The following is an 18271-nucleotide window of genomic DNA, read 5'->3' on the forward strand; positions in this document are numbered from 1 at the left end:
TTTTCTTTTTAAAAAGGTCAAACTTTACATTTATTCTAGCCCAGTTGGGGATTAGTGATAATCAATTCCCACCGAAATCATGCAGAGATGGTAAGTGGGGTTTACCTTCTCTGGAAATGAACTTCTACTTACCTGATTATTTCTTCTACAATGAACTGGTAAATGACCCCCAGAGCTGAGAAATGTGACTGACTCAGTTTTTCAGACCACTTAACTTCATTCCCATTTCCATCAGCAGCAAAGGACAACTTGGGGAGAACATGCTTGATGGAGCTAACGGCTCCACCCTCGATCTCATTTGTGATCGTACTGGACAAGCTTCAAAACAATCTTAGAAATTATCTACCTTCAACTGAACCTAAATGGGAGAGCAAAACCCCGGGCACCAATGAATATTCAACAGCTCCCACTTTTAAATAGCAGCATATAAGAGAAGGGCTAGTAAAGTTATGGCTATTGGACAATATTTTCAAACAGCTTGAAATCCATGCCTCTTTAATGCCTGATCTTACTCAGGGCTGATGAGTTTTACTCCCGGCTGATGGCCCTCTGCCTCACCTGTAGCAAAATCTGTAACCAATCAAAAAGCCAAAAGTAGCCAACACAATAGACAAGGAACTCTGATGATGGCTACATAGAAACATTTCTCTGTAGCATTTGGGTAGTTGGGAAGAGAAGATACTTCCCAGGCAATGCCATATTATCCTGGGAAATATTTCCTGAATATAACCTGGAATGAAAAGCTTAAAAGCACTCATGAAGCTGGAAAGGAAAAATGCATGTGCATAACTTGCCTCTCAATACATAACAACAACATTCAGTTAAATCAGAAGGGAAGGGGGAAGATGGCTTTCTCTTCCTCTCCCCCTTGCTGAACTAAAGGTAGTCTGGGTTAGAGGTCATCTGCAACTGGCTCCCATTCTGATGCTTTTACAGCAGCTGGTTAAAAAGAGGCTTTCTTTTACTCAACTGCTTTGTTTGGGAACAGAAACAGACCTGATTGACTGCTCAGCTTCCAAGAGAAAGTAGAGACTGCAGTGTGGCCTTGGGCCGGTGATGGGTGTGCCCATGCTACACGAGAGGGCTGATGCAGCTCCGTGCTGCCCTGGGAAACAAGCTGGGCACATGCTGGTAGTAAGAACTGTGTTCCCAAGTTGGGGTGGCATATGTGCCCTGCCCGACACTCATACAGCTGCCTTTTAAGCGGTCAGGGTGGCCTGGCCCTTGCTGAGGTCCATTTGTTTAAGTTGTTTACCAACTTCCAGAGAAATTTTATTGACTGGGGAAAGTGGAGAGTTAAATAAGGCCGGGGAAGGAACAAAAGGAAGGAGAAGGCAGTTTCTGCCCCATTTAGCAAACCCTGTGTGCCAAACTTCACCCTGATCCTCTTTCTGGCAGATTTGCCCTTTTGTAAAATACCATGTTTGGGAAAAGCAGGAGGAAGGTTCTGCAGTATAAGGTTGAGATGATTAGCTTGCTTTCTGAGAGATGATATATTTATTATTCTAAATGAGAAAGAAATCCACTTTTACCCCTGACTACCTCTTTAGCTACTCTGATCGTGGTCTTGGCAAAGACACAGGTGCTGGGTGCTCACAGACCCCGATGAGCAAATCAGAGGTGTGAACCATTATGCAGAATGCACCCAGAAGCTGGCTCTGGCCATTTCAAACCTTTCAGCTGAACCTTACCAGTGATTTAAGATGAAGTACAATGCTTTTTATTACACATCTAATTGTTAATGAGAGGAAATGCAATCAGCAACTCTTTTCTAAACTCTACATGGAATCGAGGAGACTGCTGAGTCCAGAAAAGATGCGGCCATTGATGGAGCCCAGGCAATTTCTGCCCTTGCCCCCACCATTTTTGGAGGGGGGTGGTGTTAGAAGAGAGAGAGAAGAGTTGTAAATATGATGGGAGTACCTTCTAAGAACCCACTGCTGCCACACAAGGTCACCTGCAGCAAAAGCCTGCCTTTGAAATTTCGACTGAACAGCATTTATCTCTTCCAAGTGTGGCATTTTCTCACTGATTTGCCTCATGTTAACTGAGAACCTCTCTTCATACTCTTTCTTCTCAGGTGCAGCAGAGAAACAGGTTGAAGGAGAGTGGGGGATAAGGGAAGAGGGACAGAAACAGAAAGAGATTTAAGGAAAGAGGCCCAGATCTTCCAGTGTGTATTTTTGTTTTCTTTCTCTCTCTCCTCAAAGGCCATATAGACGGACAGCTCCTCCTAAGCACAGTGGGGCTGGGCTGATACTGCCGGGTGCTGGGCATTCCTAGGTGCTGTCTGGCTTGAAGTTGTACCCCCTGTACCACAGAAGTTGGTCTCCCAGAAGGCTATATAGGGAAACTAGTTCTTCTGCTTAACAGCAAAGCAAGAGAGATTCTGGCAAAACACTAAATATATTTATAAGTCATCTTTGTCTGGAACCAAATAAGGAAAAACAGGTGCAGAGAGGAAAGGAGAGGAGGTGAGGTGAGGTTTAAAAGTTCCAATCATTCACAAAAGATAAAAGACATCTTCTGATAGCAGCACGGAAGCAGTCAGCTGTGCTGAGTAGACCATCCTGGGTCGACTGCAGACCAACTGTGTCCCAACAGGAGTCTCAAAGCCCCATTCCTCGGCTAGTCCGGGGAAGTGGGTAGTAGTTTGATTGTTACTGTTGTTGCTCATCCTGGTATTGGCAGATATGTTAAATACCGCAACTTTAATGAGTCCTGTGTGAAAACAGAGCACAGTCATTAGTCCCTTTCCCTACATTCCTCACTTGCTCTAAGAGGAGAAGAATGGTAACTTAGCTGTCAATTGGGAGAAAGGCTCAGAGGTCCTTCCAACACCTGCTCTCTGCCCATGTTCAAAGCAGGAGCTTCTGTCAAAGACTACACAGCCTGCCTGGGGTCATGGTGGGGCTCACTGACATGCTCAGGCTGCAGCACTCATGCAGAGTAGTTACTCTGACATCTTGAGATTAAGAGTGACTCTGGTGGGTATATCAAGATCTCACCTGCTCCCTGTAATGATGGAGTAGGCAAGGCCAGCTCTGAGGTTCTGGCCCTGAATGGCCAGAAGCACAGCTGTGCCATCAGCAGAAGTGGGGCAGCTGGGTAAAGCTGTCTGGCCACTTGGCTGGAGGGTCCTGGCACAGCAGATGTGGAGAAAGTCTGATTGTTAAAAATGTGCACTAGACACACTCCCGGTACCTTCAAGAACAGATGTATAGATGGTGGCTGGTAATGTGGCCTGGAGATTAAGACAGAAGTTGGGATTTGAGATATAAATTTGAGAGTCCTCTACACTGAGATGAGAGCTGAAGCCTCGGGAAGAGAAAAAGCAGCCAAAGCAGGAAGCTTTGATAAGGAAGAAAAGCCCGAGACACACTCTTAGGGGTGAGAGGAGAAAGGAGACATAATCAAAGAGTCAGGAAGAATATTAAAAATGGCAAAATGCCAGAGTAATCTATCTAATGAAGAGAAAATTTTGGCATAAAGGGGATAGGTACATGACGATTACAGTATTACTAACAATGACCACTTTTTACGGAGGGCTTGTTCTGAGCTAGGTACTGTGCTAAGCACTAAGAATTTTACATAGAACATTTCAAAGCAGTCCTTACCACAACTTGGTGAGGTAGGGACTGTAACCCATCTTACCAATAAGGAATCTAAGGCTCTGGAAGTTGCTTGCACAGGGGCACACATCTGGATTTTCACCTGAGCCTGCCTGTGTGACCTGGCTGAGGGATAGGAAGCAGTGTGTCCTCTGTGAGAACTGTAAGCACTAAAGTGAGCCCAGCAGGGCCTGGACCACCACACTTAGAACCACTGCAAAAGATGTGCAGAAAAGTGAACTAAATCTGTCTTCTGCCATAGAACTAAGGTAAGTGTGGGAAATAAGCAATCATAATGACAGCAACATTCCCTAGTAGTGCAGTTTTCCCAACCCAGTGATGTCCTAATTAGTGGATTTAAACTGGTTGACACTGGGTGTTATCTGAATATACCATCACATAGATAAAGATGAGATGTAGACTGTTCTCCTGCCTCAGAGGGAGGTTGGAGACTTGAGTGGGAGAATACACGGAGTTTTATCAACCCCAGAGCTACTTTCAAGGTCAAAAGACAGTTTCTTTTATTTTTTGGAAGGGGTGGGGGGTGGGGATGAGGGATAAAAAAGCCACATTTTGTAATCAAATGACACTGACAAGGCAGAGTTAGAAGAAGTCAGCCAAGAGATGTCACCAAGAAAATTGTCTACTCACACATTGTTTACTTAGTTTAAAGGGTGTCTATTACAGAAACTGGTTTGATCTAGGAACTACAAAGTCACAGGCTTATGGGTCATTACTCTTAGTTTTGAAGCTACTTTAAATATCATTTTAACAATCCTATTAGGTAACTGGGGCAGAAATTATTCTTTCTACTACACAAAGATCATTTAGATCTAGATCAAAAATCATCTAGAACTAGCTACCTTGATGAAAGACACTGTCCAGTGTGCAGCCCCAACCCTGTCTCATGTTGGCTTCACCTGCTTTATAGGAACTGGAGGGCTAGCAACAGCCAATATTCCATCTCCCACTCACAGTGCTATGTATACAATTCTTTTTTTCGTACCTGGGCAAGTATGAGGTCACTGTATGATTATTTATCTGGAGATATAGGTGTATGTTCGAGAAGGGGAGCGAGGGGGTTCAGCTTGGGCAGCTGGATCGTTTAGGAAGTCCCAGATGAGGATTGTGTCATCATGTGAACTACTGACAATCTGGAATTCATCAAACTGGAGTCGGAAAACTCTTCCAGAATGCTCCTAAAGCAGCAGAAACAAAAACTTTTGAACTACTCAAAATCAAAAGGACCCAAATTCAGCAACATATCAAAAGAAGTCTATAGAAAGACTATGGTATGATGATAATTTTCTCTAATATTTAGCTGTTTCAAGAACAGAGAAAAGGCAATTTGGAGTAAAGGCAGAATGGAAAAAGTCAAATATTGGGTAGCTGATTTTGTACAAAGTTATATTCACTGGACCTGAGCCATGCCAAAGAGTATGCTAACTTCTCACTGCTAACTCTCCTTGGTTTAGGCTGAATGAGAACATTCCTCAGTACCTTCCTGGTCTTTCCCTATCTGTTGGATTCTTCTACAATCAGAAGCCAAGAATTGATGAGCAGTAATACGAGGTGTGCTGGTAAATGTATATCAACTAATTATCCCCAATTTGTAAAAGTATTCACCTATTTTTATGCTGTAAAAATTCCTACAGTGCCTAATTTCAAACTACCCGTGTGAGGTAAAATTCCTGAAAGCCTGACAAGTGTCTTTCATAAGCAGGTACAAGCCTGCTCTAGCACACACTGGCAGTAACTACCACCTTGATCAAGATGTAGAATATTTCCAGCACTCTGGAAAGTGCTCTCATGCTCCTTCCTTCTCAATACTACCTTCATCCCAATGCTTTCATCGTGAAGTCATTGATTTCTGTTCCTGAATTTCATATAAATACACTCATATAGCATGTATTCTCTGGTGCCTGGTTTTTCTTAACAATGCAAGGTGCCTTTTTGTTACTGCATTTGATGGTCTTTTTAAAAATTACTGGTTGCCATGCCCTTATATGAACACACTGCATTTTATCTTTTCTCCTGTGGCAGACATAAAGGCTGACTGTAGTTTTGGCTATTTAATAAAGCTGCTCTGAACATTTATGCCCATGTTTTTTGAAGGATATATGCTCTCATTTCACCTAGAACTGCAGGGCTATGAAGTAGGTATATATTTAGCTTCAGCATGTATAGAGAAACAGTTTTATTTACTTTTTCAGTTTTATTTATTTTTATTTTATTTTATTTTATTTTAAGATTTTATTTATTTATTCATGATAGTCATAGAAAGAGAGAGAGAGAGAGAGAGGCAAGAGACACAGGCCGAGGGAGAAGCAGGCTCCATGCACCGGGAGCCCGACGTGGGATTCGATCCCGGGTCTCCAGGATCGTGCCCTGGGCCAAAGGCAGGCGCCAAACCGCTGCGCCACCCAGGGATCCCAACTTTTTCAGTTTTATAAAAGCTGTGCCAATTTATACTCCCACCAGCAATATATCAGAGTTCAAGTTGCTCCACATCTTCACCAAAAAACTCATGCTGTCAATCTATTAGAATTTTAGACATGGTGGTATGTTATTGGAGTTTCAATTTGCAGTTTTCTTTATGAAATTGAGGAAGTTCCCCTCTATTCCTGCTTGTTGAGAGTTTTTATCATGAATGGATAATGGATTTTGCCAAATGCCTTTTCTGCATGTACTTATATAACAATGTGATTTTTCTTCTTTAGCTTTCTTTTTTTTTTATTTTTTATTTTTTTAATTTTTATTTATTTATGATAGTCACAGAGAGAGAGAGAGAGAGGCAGAGACACAGGCAGAGGGAGAAGCAGGCTCCATGCACCGGGAGCCTGACGTGGGATTCGATCCCGGGTCTCCAGGATCGCGCCCTGGGCCAAAGGCAGGCGCCAAACCGCTGCGCCACCCAGGGATCCCTTCTTTAGCTTTCTGATGTGAATTAAATAGTTGATTTTTTTTTTGAATATTAAACCAGTTCTGTATACCTGGAATAAATACCACTTGGTCATGGTGTATATGTGTATTTTTGTGTTGTTGGATTTAGTTTGCTAATATTTTGATGAGGATTTATTTTATTTTTAAAAGATTTTATTTGAGAGAGGGAGAGAGAACATGCACAGGCAGGGAGGAGAGGAAGAAGCAGGCTCTCCACTGAGCAGCCAGCCCATGTGGGGCTGGATCCCAGGACCCTGAGATCATGAACTGAGCTGAACACAAATGCTTAACCAACTAAGCCACCCAGGCACTCCAAGAATTTTTTTTAAAGAGTTACTTCATTTTATCAGCATACTGCTGTCTTTTAAATGAGTTTAGAAATTTCTTTATTGTGAAATAACTAAATATAGGGAAAGTGACAAGACTACACTTAGATTTTAAGGAAAGTGTTTAAAATATTACCAAAAAAATCCTGCCTAATAAACTCACCTTAGTCATACAATTGTGTTTGCCTATTACCTTATCTTTTTTAATACTTTATTTTGAATTATGGTAAAAACCACATAAAATTTACTATCTTACCCATTGTTAAGTGTACAGTTCAGTGTTGCTAGGTACATTTATACTGTTGTACAATCAATCTCCAGAACTTGTTCATCTTGCAAAACTGAAATTCTATATCCATTAAACAACAATTCTCTATTTCTCTCCCCCTCAACCTCTGGGAACCATCATTCTACTTTCTGGGTTTGACTACTGTAGATACTTCATGTAAGTGGAAGAATACAGTATTTGTCTTTTGTGACTGGCTTGTTTCACACTTAATGTCCTCAAGTTTTATTCATGTTGTAGCATGTGACAGTACTTCCTTTCTTTTCAAGGCTGAATCATATTCTATTGTACAAATATACCACATTTTGTTCATGCATTCATCTGCTGATGAACACTTGGGTTGCTTCCACCTCTTGGCTACTGTGAATAATATTGATATGAAGATGAGTGTGCATACCACCTTGAGATCCTGCTTTCAATTCTTTCACTCAGAAGTGAGGGTGCTGGATCATATGGTAATTCTATCTTTAATAGTTTCAGAAACCCATACTGCTTTCTTTTTAAAAAAATATTTTATTTATTCATGAGAGATACAGAGGCAGAGACATAGGCAGAGGGAGAAGCAGGGATGTGGGACTCAATCCGAGGACCGCAGGATCATATCGTGAGTCAAAGACAGGCACTCAACCGCTGAACCACCCAGGCGTCCCCCCATACTGCTTTCTGTACAGGATGCACCATTTTACATTCTTTACAAGAAGTAAATGAGCTCACAGATGAGACATACTGATCTGTACTTTTCTTTCTTTTTTTTGCTTTTGGTATGAGGGTAATGCTAGCCTCATAGGATGAGTAAGGAAGTATTCACTTTTATCTTCTGTAAAAGACTGTGAAGAACTGGTATAATTTCTTAATTTCCTTAAACATTTGGTAGAATTCACTAGTGAACTCATTTGGGCCTGATGCTTTGTTTTGTAAAATTATTAATTATTGATTCAATTTCTTTAATAGGTATAGGCCCATTCAGATTGTCTATTTCTTCTTATGTCAGTTGTAGAAGATTGTATCTTTCAAGGAATTGATCCATTTCATCTAGATTAAATTTGGGGGCATAGAGTTGTTCATAGTATTCCTTGATTACTAACCTTTTTTTGTTTATGGGATCTATAGCGATGCAAAACTGGGTTTAACATTTGGATACACATAAAAGGGGTTAGCAAAATCTATTCCTTTTTTTTTTTTTTAAAGGTACAGTCCCTTTTATTTTATTTTTTTAAATTTAATTTTATTTATTTATTTTTATTTATTTTTATTTATTTATGATAGTCGCAGAGAGAGAGAGAGAGGCAGAGACACAGGCGGAGGAAGAAGCAGGCTCCATGCACCGGGAGCCTGATGTGGGATTTGATCCCGGGTCTCCAGGATCGCGCCCTGGGCCAAAGGCAGGCGCCAAACCGCTGCGCCACCCAGGGATCCCGCAAAATCTATTCCTAATAAAACAAAATCCATTCCTAGTAAAAACTCCTAGCAATCTAGGAAGTCAAAGAAACTCGCTAATCCCCTGATAATGGGTTATCTACAAAAAACCTACAGCCAACACAGATCTACGTATATATGTGTAAACAAAATGGTGAAAGACCAACTGTCGTTTCGCCAAGATAAGGACATCCACTCTTACCAATTCTTTTGAACATTGTATTGAAGGTCTTGGTCAGTACAAGAGGACGAAAGAAGTCAAAGGTATACATATTGCAAAAAAGTGTATTTCTATATGCTTGTAATGTACAACTCAGAAATTAAAAATTTTAAATACCAAAAAATTAAAGTATCATTTACAATAGCATTAAAAATAAGAAATACTTGGGGATAAATATGACAAAAGATGTGTCAGACCTTTACAGTGAAGGCTATAAAACACTGTTGAAAAATTTAAAGACCTGAACAAATGGAGAGAGATAACTGTTTCATGGACCAGAAAAAAGTGTTAAGAACTTAATTCTCTCCAAACTGATCAAGATTCATCACAATCCCAGTGAAAATCTCATTTTTGTTGTTGTTGCAACTGGCAAACAGATTCTAAAATTCACATGAAAATTCAAAGGACCTTTTCAAACTTTGAAAAGGAATGAAGTTGAAAGACTAATCCTTCAAAAGTTAATAAAAAGCTGCAGTAACCAAGAGAGTATGATACTGGCACCATGAAAGACAAAAAGATCAATGGAACTGAATAGGTCCATAAGTAGACTCACGTAAAGGAGAGTCTTTTGAATAAATAGTGCTGGAACAACTAGATATCCATATGAACTTTGATCCATACCTGTATGATCTACAAAAATGAACTCAAAATGTAAAGCCTATGGGATGCCTGGATGGCTCAGTGGTTGAGCGTTTGCCTTTGACTCAGGGCATGATCCCAGGGTCCGGGATTGGGTCCCATGTTGGGCTCCTGCGGAGAGCCTACGCCTGCTTCTCCCTCTGCCTATGTCTCTGCATCTCTCTCTCTCTCTCTCTCTCTCGAATAAATAAAATCTTAAAACAAAATGTAAAGCCTAAAACTATAAAAATTCTAGAAGAAAACAAATGGGAAGATCTTTGCGATTTGGGATTAGGGAAAGATTTTTTTAGATATAATTGCAAATTACACAATCCATAATAGAAAAAGTTGATACATTGGACTTAACAAAAATTAAAAACTTCCAAAAGGTACTTTTAAGAGAATGAAAAACAAAACATAGACTGGGAGAATAGATTTGTGAATCACCTATCTCATAAAGGACCTGTATCCTGAATATGTTAAAAGAAATCTCAGAACTCAATGAGAAACCCAGTTAATTAAAAAAATTGGCAAAAGATTCAGATACTTTACCAAAGTAGATATACAGACAGCAAATAAATGCATAAGAAATAACATTATTAACATTAGGTATATGCAAATTAAAATCACAATGAAATACCATGACGGGCGCGCACACCAGGCAGCATGTAAACAGGTGGCGGGCACGCACACCAGGTGGTGGGTGTGCACACCAGCGCAGGTGGGTTAACCTGTGTTTATTAGAATGACTCAAAAAAAAGACTGTACTAAGTATTAGTGAGGATGTGGAGTAACTCTAATGCACTGTCACATGATACAACTGCTTTGGAAAACAGTTTGGGGGACACCTGGGTGGTTCAGCGAGTGGTTGAGTGTCTGCCTTCAGCTCAGGGCATGATTCCGGAGTCCAAGATCCAGTCCCACATCAGGCTCCTTGCGAGAAGCCTGCTTCTCCCTCTGCCTATGTCTCTGCCTCTCTTTCTGTGTCTCTCATAAGTAAATAAATGAAATATTTTTTTAAAAAAAGAGTCTGGCAATTTCTAAAAATATGAAACATACACTTAACATACGACTTAACTATTCTGCTCCTATGAATTACCCCAGAGAAACTGAAGCATTTCATTGTACATAAATGTTTACAGAAATTTTATTTATAACTGCCCCAAAATGGACACAACCTAAATTTTCATCAACCAGCAAAAGGATAAATAAATTATGGTAAAACCATATAGTGGAGTACCTACTCAGCCAATTTTTTTTTTTTTTAACTCAGCCAATTTTAAAAAGAAGGGAACTATTGATATAAATCAACAACAAGGGTGAACCTCAAAATAACTATGCTTAGCAAAAAGAGATAGACAAAAAAGAGTAAATACTGTACTGTATGATTTCATTTATATGGGATCCCTGGGTGGCGCAGCGGTTTGGCGCCTGCCTTTGGCCCAGGGCGCGATCCTGGAGACCCGGGATCGAATCCCACATCAGGCTCCCGGTGCATGGAGCCTGCTTCTCCCTCCGCCTGTGTCTCTGCCTCTCTCTCTCTCTCTGTGACTATCATAAATAAATAAAAATTTAAAAAAAAAAATAACTATAAAAAATAAAAAATAAAAAAATAAAACCTAGAAAATGCTGGGACTCCTGGCTGGCTCAGGAGTTAAGTGTCTGTCTTCGGCTCAGGGCATGATCCTGGAATCCCGGGATGGGAATTCCACACTGGGCTCCCTGCATGGAGCCTGCTTCTCCCTCTGCTCCCAAGTCTCTGCCTCTCTCTCTCTGTCTTTCATGAATGAATAAATAAAATCTTAAAAACAAACAAACAAGCAAACCTAGAAAATGCAACCTAATCAATATTCACAAAAAATAGATCAGTGTTTGCCTGGGGATTGGAGTAACAGGAAGTGGTGTGGGATGGGAAGGAGAGATTACAGAGGAGGCATATGAACATATGAAGATATGTTCATATCTTGGTTGAAGTAGATGGTTTCACTGGTGTGTATACACATCAAAATTTATTGAGTTGTACATTTTAAATATCTTGATTACATACCAATAAGTCAGTTTTTATTTTTATTTTTATTTTTTTAATAAGTCAGTTTTTAAAAACTTAAGACAACTCAATAAATAAATGAGGACAAGATTTGAACAGACACTTCATAAAAGATAAGCAAATAGAAAGATGTTCTACACCATAAAATTTCCAAGAAATGCAAATTAAAACTACAACCACTACACACTCAGTCAAATGGCTATAATTCTTAAAAAACTGACAATACCAAGTGCTGTCAAGGATGTAGAAAAATGGAAAATGGGACTCTCAAACATTACATCGGTGGAAATACAAAATGATTTGCATTTGTGAACTCCCAAAATGCCACTTTGGGAAACAGCTTGGTAGTTTCTTTTAAATTTGAACACACACAAAAAAATAAAAATTAAAAAAAAAAATTTGAACACACACACACTTTTATGATGGGATCCAGAAACTGCACTCCTAGGTATTTACCTAAGAGGAATGAAAACAGTATGTATACAAAAAAACCTGTATGGGAATGTTTTCAGCATCACCCTAAACTGGAAGTATTCCAAATGTCCTTCAACTGGTAAGTGCATAAACAAACTGGTTCATTCACACAGTGGAATACTACTCAGCAATACAAAAGAACTAAGCACGAACACATGCAACAACATCAATGACTCTCAAATGAAGTGAATAAAGCCAAATGCAAAAAGCTACATACTGTATGACTTACTTTATAGGACATTCATAAAATGGCAAAAATCAGAATAGTGGCTAAGGGTGTGGGAGAGGGGAGTTGCTATGAAGGGGTATAATTTTTGGGGTGTTAGAAATGTTCTAGATCTCGATCAAGGTGTTTACACACTGCAAAATTCAGAAAAACACACTGAAAAAGGGTAAATTTGGCTGTATGTAAATTACACCTCATTTAGACTTAGATTAATTTTAAATGAATGAAAGTATACATTTTAAAAAACATGTCTGAAACATGCAGGTAAAGTAGGTCTGATGCTGCAACAATGAGCTTTAAATCCAACCAGGAAGACAAAGAAACATCTCTCTCTCCTCCAGAGCAGAGGCTGCCAAATGTTGAGAGTTAGGATTCAGAACACCGGGCTTCAAATGCTAGCTCTCATCTTTACTCTGAGTTGTGCTCCCTGGTGCCCCACCTAATTTTCTTTCTCCAATGGCAGCAGCTTTTAACCTTAGGCCATTTTCTCATCTGGGCCTTTGGTGAACACCATGATAAAGAATTTAGCGCTTTCAAAGGTGACTTTCCTCCTTTTGAGTCACTTCTTTCCTCAAATGTCAAGATGTTTATGGCAAGGAATAAAAGAGATGGGATTCATGTTGCTGGAGGCAGCATGCCTTGAATAGGCTGCAGAGCCAGGGGGCTGACTGGGGGTTCACACAGACTCCCATGACACTTTTTGCAGGCACAGGTGTGTAGGTCCTCAGCTTCTGGACAGGTTCCAATTTGAGTAATTATGTTCTCTCTCCCTAAGTACCCCCTACTGTTTCTGGTGGATACAGAATCCTTATTCACTTCCTGTACTAAACTGTGGTGTAGAGTTGCTGTGCAGCTGTTAAACAGCTGCCACATTCCTCTCTATACATAGTCTCTAAAGCACTTTTGGATGAAAGGCGCTAAAAAAACATATTTTATTGTCATGTATTAGTTGCCTTTCCACTTAGTAGTAGGTTTCGTGAGCTTCTATCAAATCCAGATCTGTATTCCATACCACATCAATGTTTCATTTCTTTCCCTTCCTGTTCCCCAACCCCCTCTAAACAGCAAGGTTCTTACCACAAGGGTCCGTAGACAGAGAGTCCCTGCAGGAGCACGGGGGTCCAAAGCAGCTACAAGATCCCACACTTTAATTTTTCTAAAGATCCAAAAGGGGACAAAAATCTTAATTAAAAGCAAAATTAAGGGACCATGGGAAAAATAGCAAAAAGTCATGGCAATAAATAGGTATGATGAATGTAATATTTTTTGATGAATGTAATTTATATGATAAATGCAGCTCACAAGAATATATAAAAACTTTTTTTGTTTTGGAGACTTGGTTTTTGCATTCATTCTTGGGTAGAGGTTATTGGTCTTAACGGGAAAAATGTACAGGTTTAACCTAAAAATGAGAAATAGGTTAGCTCTAACCAAGCTTAAGTGAATGGTAAAGTTATACCATACTTTGGGGCCAGGAAGAGATCTTATATATTAGACTCTTAAAGACTGATAGAAGAGATCACTTAGACCTAGAAACCTACAATTGTGAAGTATCTTCTTTCTGGTCAATTCTAAGAATGGCCCAGGTAACCTGTACCAGAGGACTAGAGCCCACTGAAATACTCTGGAGTTTATACAAATTCCCATATTTTGATTAAAATAAGAAAAGTTTAGCTCTTCCAAGAACCAAACATATGGTCATGTCTCCTCAAGGTAAATAACAGACAAAAACCAAGAAAGGTGGGTACAGATAAAAACCAGGGCAATCAGAAAATACCATGTAACTGGAGTATGTTCTCACACCCTGAACAATCTCCCACGGGTAGAACAGTGATGGCTGACTCAAAGCAGAGAAAATGGTCTGTTCCTACTGTATGAGTTGTCTTAATCACTGCCAGCTCCTAAACTAAGGTAATGTAGTAAGGTAGTTTCTAATATTTAAAAAGCTGCCAAGATGTGAACTATAGCCTTCCACTCCCTCATGTCAGGCATCCTGACAAGAAGAAATAATAAAGAGGCCTTCATAAGTAAATACACTTTTATGTGAGTTTACTATGTGCTTAGCATTGCTGGACATGGGATCCATTCACAACATGAATGGATTTTAAAACCACCGGAAATTAGACCGAAGAAAATAAAGATTACTGAACTTGTCACTAAAATGTTAAGAGAAGTGAAGACAAGAGAGCTGCGCTTTTAGGAATTACTCAAAGACATCAAATTCAAGAGCCTACCACATTATGCCCCAAAGATACTGCCTCCAATATTTCAGTTCTATTAATAAGTCATTATTTTACACACATATCCTGGTATACTGGGTTTTCCTAGTTCTTTGCTTTATAGGTGAATCAAAACAGATGAATGCATAACTAAATAACTAAACTGTTAATGAAAATCACCAGGAAACAAGTGCAATTAAATGACTGGGAAAAATATCTTAGAAAAGTAAACAAAGGAGAGGGGAATACATAGATGAGACACAAGAAATATTGTATCAGATCCTTTCTGTAAAATCTATAATCTTTTAGAGTCAGGGAAATACTGTATTTAACATCCTCCGGTAGGAGGAATCAAGATGTACATTTTGTTTTTTAAACCCTGTTAGCAAACTCACCCATCATAGGCCCCACTGACTATCCTCTTGTTATCAAATCGAATACAACGCACCAGTTCCTCGTGGCCTTCTAACACTCGTAAACATGCACCACATTCTATGTCCCATAATCTGGAAGAGAAAATTGAGTCAAGTGAATTTTCATGTATTCTTTTCTAAGCTTGGCATGCTATAATACACTTCATATGTCTTCAAAAAATTCCACAAAAATAAAATCAATCAATACTCATACAAAAATGTATTGCTTTCAATGTAATTTATTTCCTTTCTGCTGTATAACTCAGACAGAAAAATGTATGATTTAAGTTAAAATGAAATATATATTTTCAAAGCACAATGCTTTATATAAGTCTGTAACCAGGGTCTCCAAGGCATAAAAAGGATGAATTCAATGTACCCAGTTGCCTGTGAAGGAAATGACCAAGAAAAGAAAAGTAATGCTTCCTGAAATCACCAGTAAGAATGAGATACATGGGGTAGCCCGGGTGGCTCAGCGGTTTAATGCCGCCTTCAGCCCAGGGCGTGACCCTGGAGACCTGGGGTCGAGTCCCATATCGGGCTCCCCGTGAGGAGCCTGCTTCTCCCTCTGCCTGTGTCTCTGTCTCTTATTCTCTCTGTGTCTCTATGAATAAATAAATAAAATCTTAAAAAAAGAATGAGATACATAGTGTCAGTGATATCCTGCCCTCAAAGTATGTCCACCTCTGTTACTAATGACACTTTCTCTTTTCACCCATTGTCCAGGACAATTTTTCTCTATAATGGAAACAAAAGCAAGTTCTCAAAAATGCTTACATGCTAATTAAAAAAACTGGGGGCACCTGGCTGGTTCAGTCAGAAGAACGTACAACTCTTGATTAATCTCAGGCTTGAGTTTGAGCCCCATGTTGGGTATAGACATTACTTAAAAAAAAAATAAAATCTTAAAACTATATGCTTTTGGACCAATCCAAATGAAATGAAAATTTCCTTAGACCTAACAGTAGCTCTGTTGTTTTCTAAAGGAGCCCTTTTATCTTCTTAGTACTTTTTGAAGGAAGGGAAAGGATTGATAAATCTTCCAAATTCTATTCATATCTCTCATTCATCTTTGTGAAGGGAAAACACCAAAAAGTACTTCAATCTGTGGATTCTTCATAATTTCAAAGGCTAGAAACTCCCTGGATAATTATGTAATGTGAAGAAAACAGTGTACAATTTCTAGTAGGGAAACAAATCTTTTTTCTTTCTTTTTTTAAGAATATTGGTGGAGGGATCCCTGGGTGGCGCAGTGGTTTGGCGCCTGCCTTTGGCCCAGGGCGCGATCCTGGAGACCCGGGATCGAATCCCACATCAGGCTCCCGGTGTATGGAGCCTGCTTCTCCCTCCGCCTGTGTCTCTGCCTCTCTCTCTCTCTCTCTCTCTCTCTCTCTCTGTGACTATCATAAATAAATAAAAAATTAAAAAAAAAAAAAAGAATATTGGTGGAGAGAAAAGGCCTTTGACTATTTATTAGCACTTTTTAACTGTACACAGGAGGAATTTAAAGAGGAGGGCCTTCAACCTCCATCTACTTATCACTCTTGTCCACTTCCTCATTACCTTTAAAACAGGTAATAAACTATTATAGAAAGGAAACACATCAACAAAAGGCTTTGCTGTGCTATCTTTCTGCTTGGGGCAAACTATTTTTTTGTGGCAAACTTTTAACCTAGAAGAAGCTACTGAAAGGAAAAACATCTGGGATGCCCAGCTAGTGTTTGACTCTTGATCTCACGGTTTTAAATTGGAGTCCTATGCTGGGGTAGAGATTACTTGAAAATAAAAATCTTTAAAAAAGAAAAGAAAAACATTATAAATATCATACACTTGAAAATTTGTTTGCTCTCTCTAACAATGAATAGCAGGGTAAAAGTTATCCCTTCTGGGTAAAGGCACTTGCTGCTCACCTGATAGTATTGTCAGATGAGCCACTCACAACCAGTCTGTCTCTGTACTGCAAACAGGCAATGCCACGTTTGTGTCCATTTAAGGTCCTTACAAATTCACAAGTACTTGTGTTCCATACCTAAAAGAGAAATTGCATTTGGCAGTAGATTTGATGCTTTTACTAGTAAGATCTATGGCAACTGGAGTCTTGGAGAAGCAGAAAACAGCACTGAGCCAACAGCGGTAAGTCAACTTCTCAAACCAAACCAAACCAAATCAAAAAGAGAAAAGAAAAAAAGGACAAGTTTAATTCACAATAACATAGGGCTAATTTGTACCTGGCTGCTATCACATGAGAATTCCTCAAATTGATTTACTTTTAGGGGGTTAGTCTGGTTGACAAATTTTCTTAAAGCTAAATTTACCCCTGCCCTTCTAAACTCACCATTATTTATAGGAATAGACACCAACCAAAATTTTCACACAGCTTGTCTCACTTGTTGCCTTTTTACACATAGACTAGTATCTGAATTAAATATTAAATTACTCTACACTGACATTTAATATGAAATTTCCTGGGATCAGATTTTTACATGAACTCCCTTACTCTAAGTTGGGGACTTACTGAAAAATGCCTCATTACCTTTATAGTCCTATCTCCAGATGCAGAAACGATGTACTTGTCATCAAAGTCTACAACATTGACAGCAGCTCGATGTCCAACTAGTACCCTCCGGAGGGTAATGTCAGTTGGGGAGGCCATATCCCATACAGCAATGGAACGGTCTTTAGAGCAGGTCACCATCATGCCATTATTGAAACGTAAGTGCAGAACTGCTTCACAATGGTGAATTAGGGTGTTTAGCATTTCACCTGTATTTACATCCCACACCCTGGAACAAAGACATTAAGAAGGTTATCTGAGGTTTCGATGGTGTTCCTGGCTATAATCTATTTGACCACCACATTCCCTACCCATCCTGAGAGCAGAGTGTACTTTAAGGCTGAGCGGAGGTGAAGAGTTATGATGGCCAATGCGGAACTGATAGATAGAGGGCTGGACTAGGAGAGTAGGAAAAGGAAGGGATAGGATGCTGCCAATGTGAAATTCTTCAGACACACTACTGAGTGTGAGTTATGGGGGTTATGAATGAGGATGTAACCACCATCACCTACAAGTTGGGCCCAGACTTCAAGGTTATTATAAAACTTGACATTCAATCTGCTATCTTTAATGAGATACATTTTAAAATAGGAATCTGAGTAATAGCAGTAGCACTAGTGTCCCATCAATAGCCCTCAGGAAATAGAACTGACATAGGCCAAGAAGCTTCTGTAACAGACTGACGTAGTACTGTGGATTTGAGCTTAATAATGCTGGGTTTTCAGTCTCACCATACAGGTCAGCGCCAAGATGAGCTATACTCTAAATCTAAGGCCCCATTTCTGTGCCTTGAATGGGGGTAAAGATCAAGAATAGCCATCCCATTGTAAATGGGGGCAGAGTGTGGGACCTTTGGATAGCTTGAGAATTTTGTGTAATGATATATTTTACTTTGATTACTCTATTTTTGTATTTTTA

General features: G+C 39.5%; 1 protein-coding gene across 1 annotated transcript in view; it reads right to left on the minus strand.

Annotated features, from left to right (window-relative positions):
- Positions 1 to 2387: 2387 nt before the first annotated feature.
- Positions 2388 to 18271, minus strand: part of BTRC (beta-transducin repeat containing E3 ubiquitin protein ligase) — a 187163-nt gene continuing 171279 nt past the window's right edge. The window contains exons 10-15 of the mRNA XM_041743542.1: positions 17333 to 17582; positions 16710 to 16828; positions 14782 to 14892; positions 13245 to 13323; positions 4618 to 4810; positions 2388 to 2721 (exon numbers count right to left, since the gene is read on the minus strand). Coding sequence (XP_041599476.1) covers positions 4649 to 4810; positions 13245 to 13323; positions 14782 to 14892; positions 16710 to 16828; positions 17333 to 17582 — 721 coding nt within the window. The 3' untranslated portion in view covers positions 2388 to 2721; positions 4618 to 4648. The remainder of the gene's footprint in view (positions 2722 to 4617; positions 4811 to 13244; positions 13324 to 14781; positions 14893 to 16709; positions 16829 to 17332; positions 17583 to 18271) is intronic.

Source organism: Vulpes lagopus, chromosome 2 (genome assembly GCF_018345385.1).
Source record: "Vulpes lagopus strain Blue_001 chromosome 2, ASM1834538v1, whole genome shotgun sequence".
In the NCBI taxonomy this organism is placed as follows: Eukaryota; Metazoa; Chordata; class Mammalia; order Carnivora; family Canidae; genus Vulpes; species Vulpes lagopus.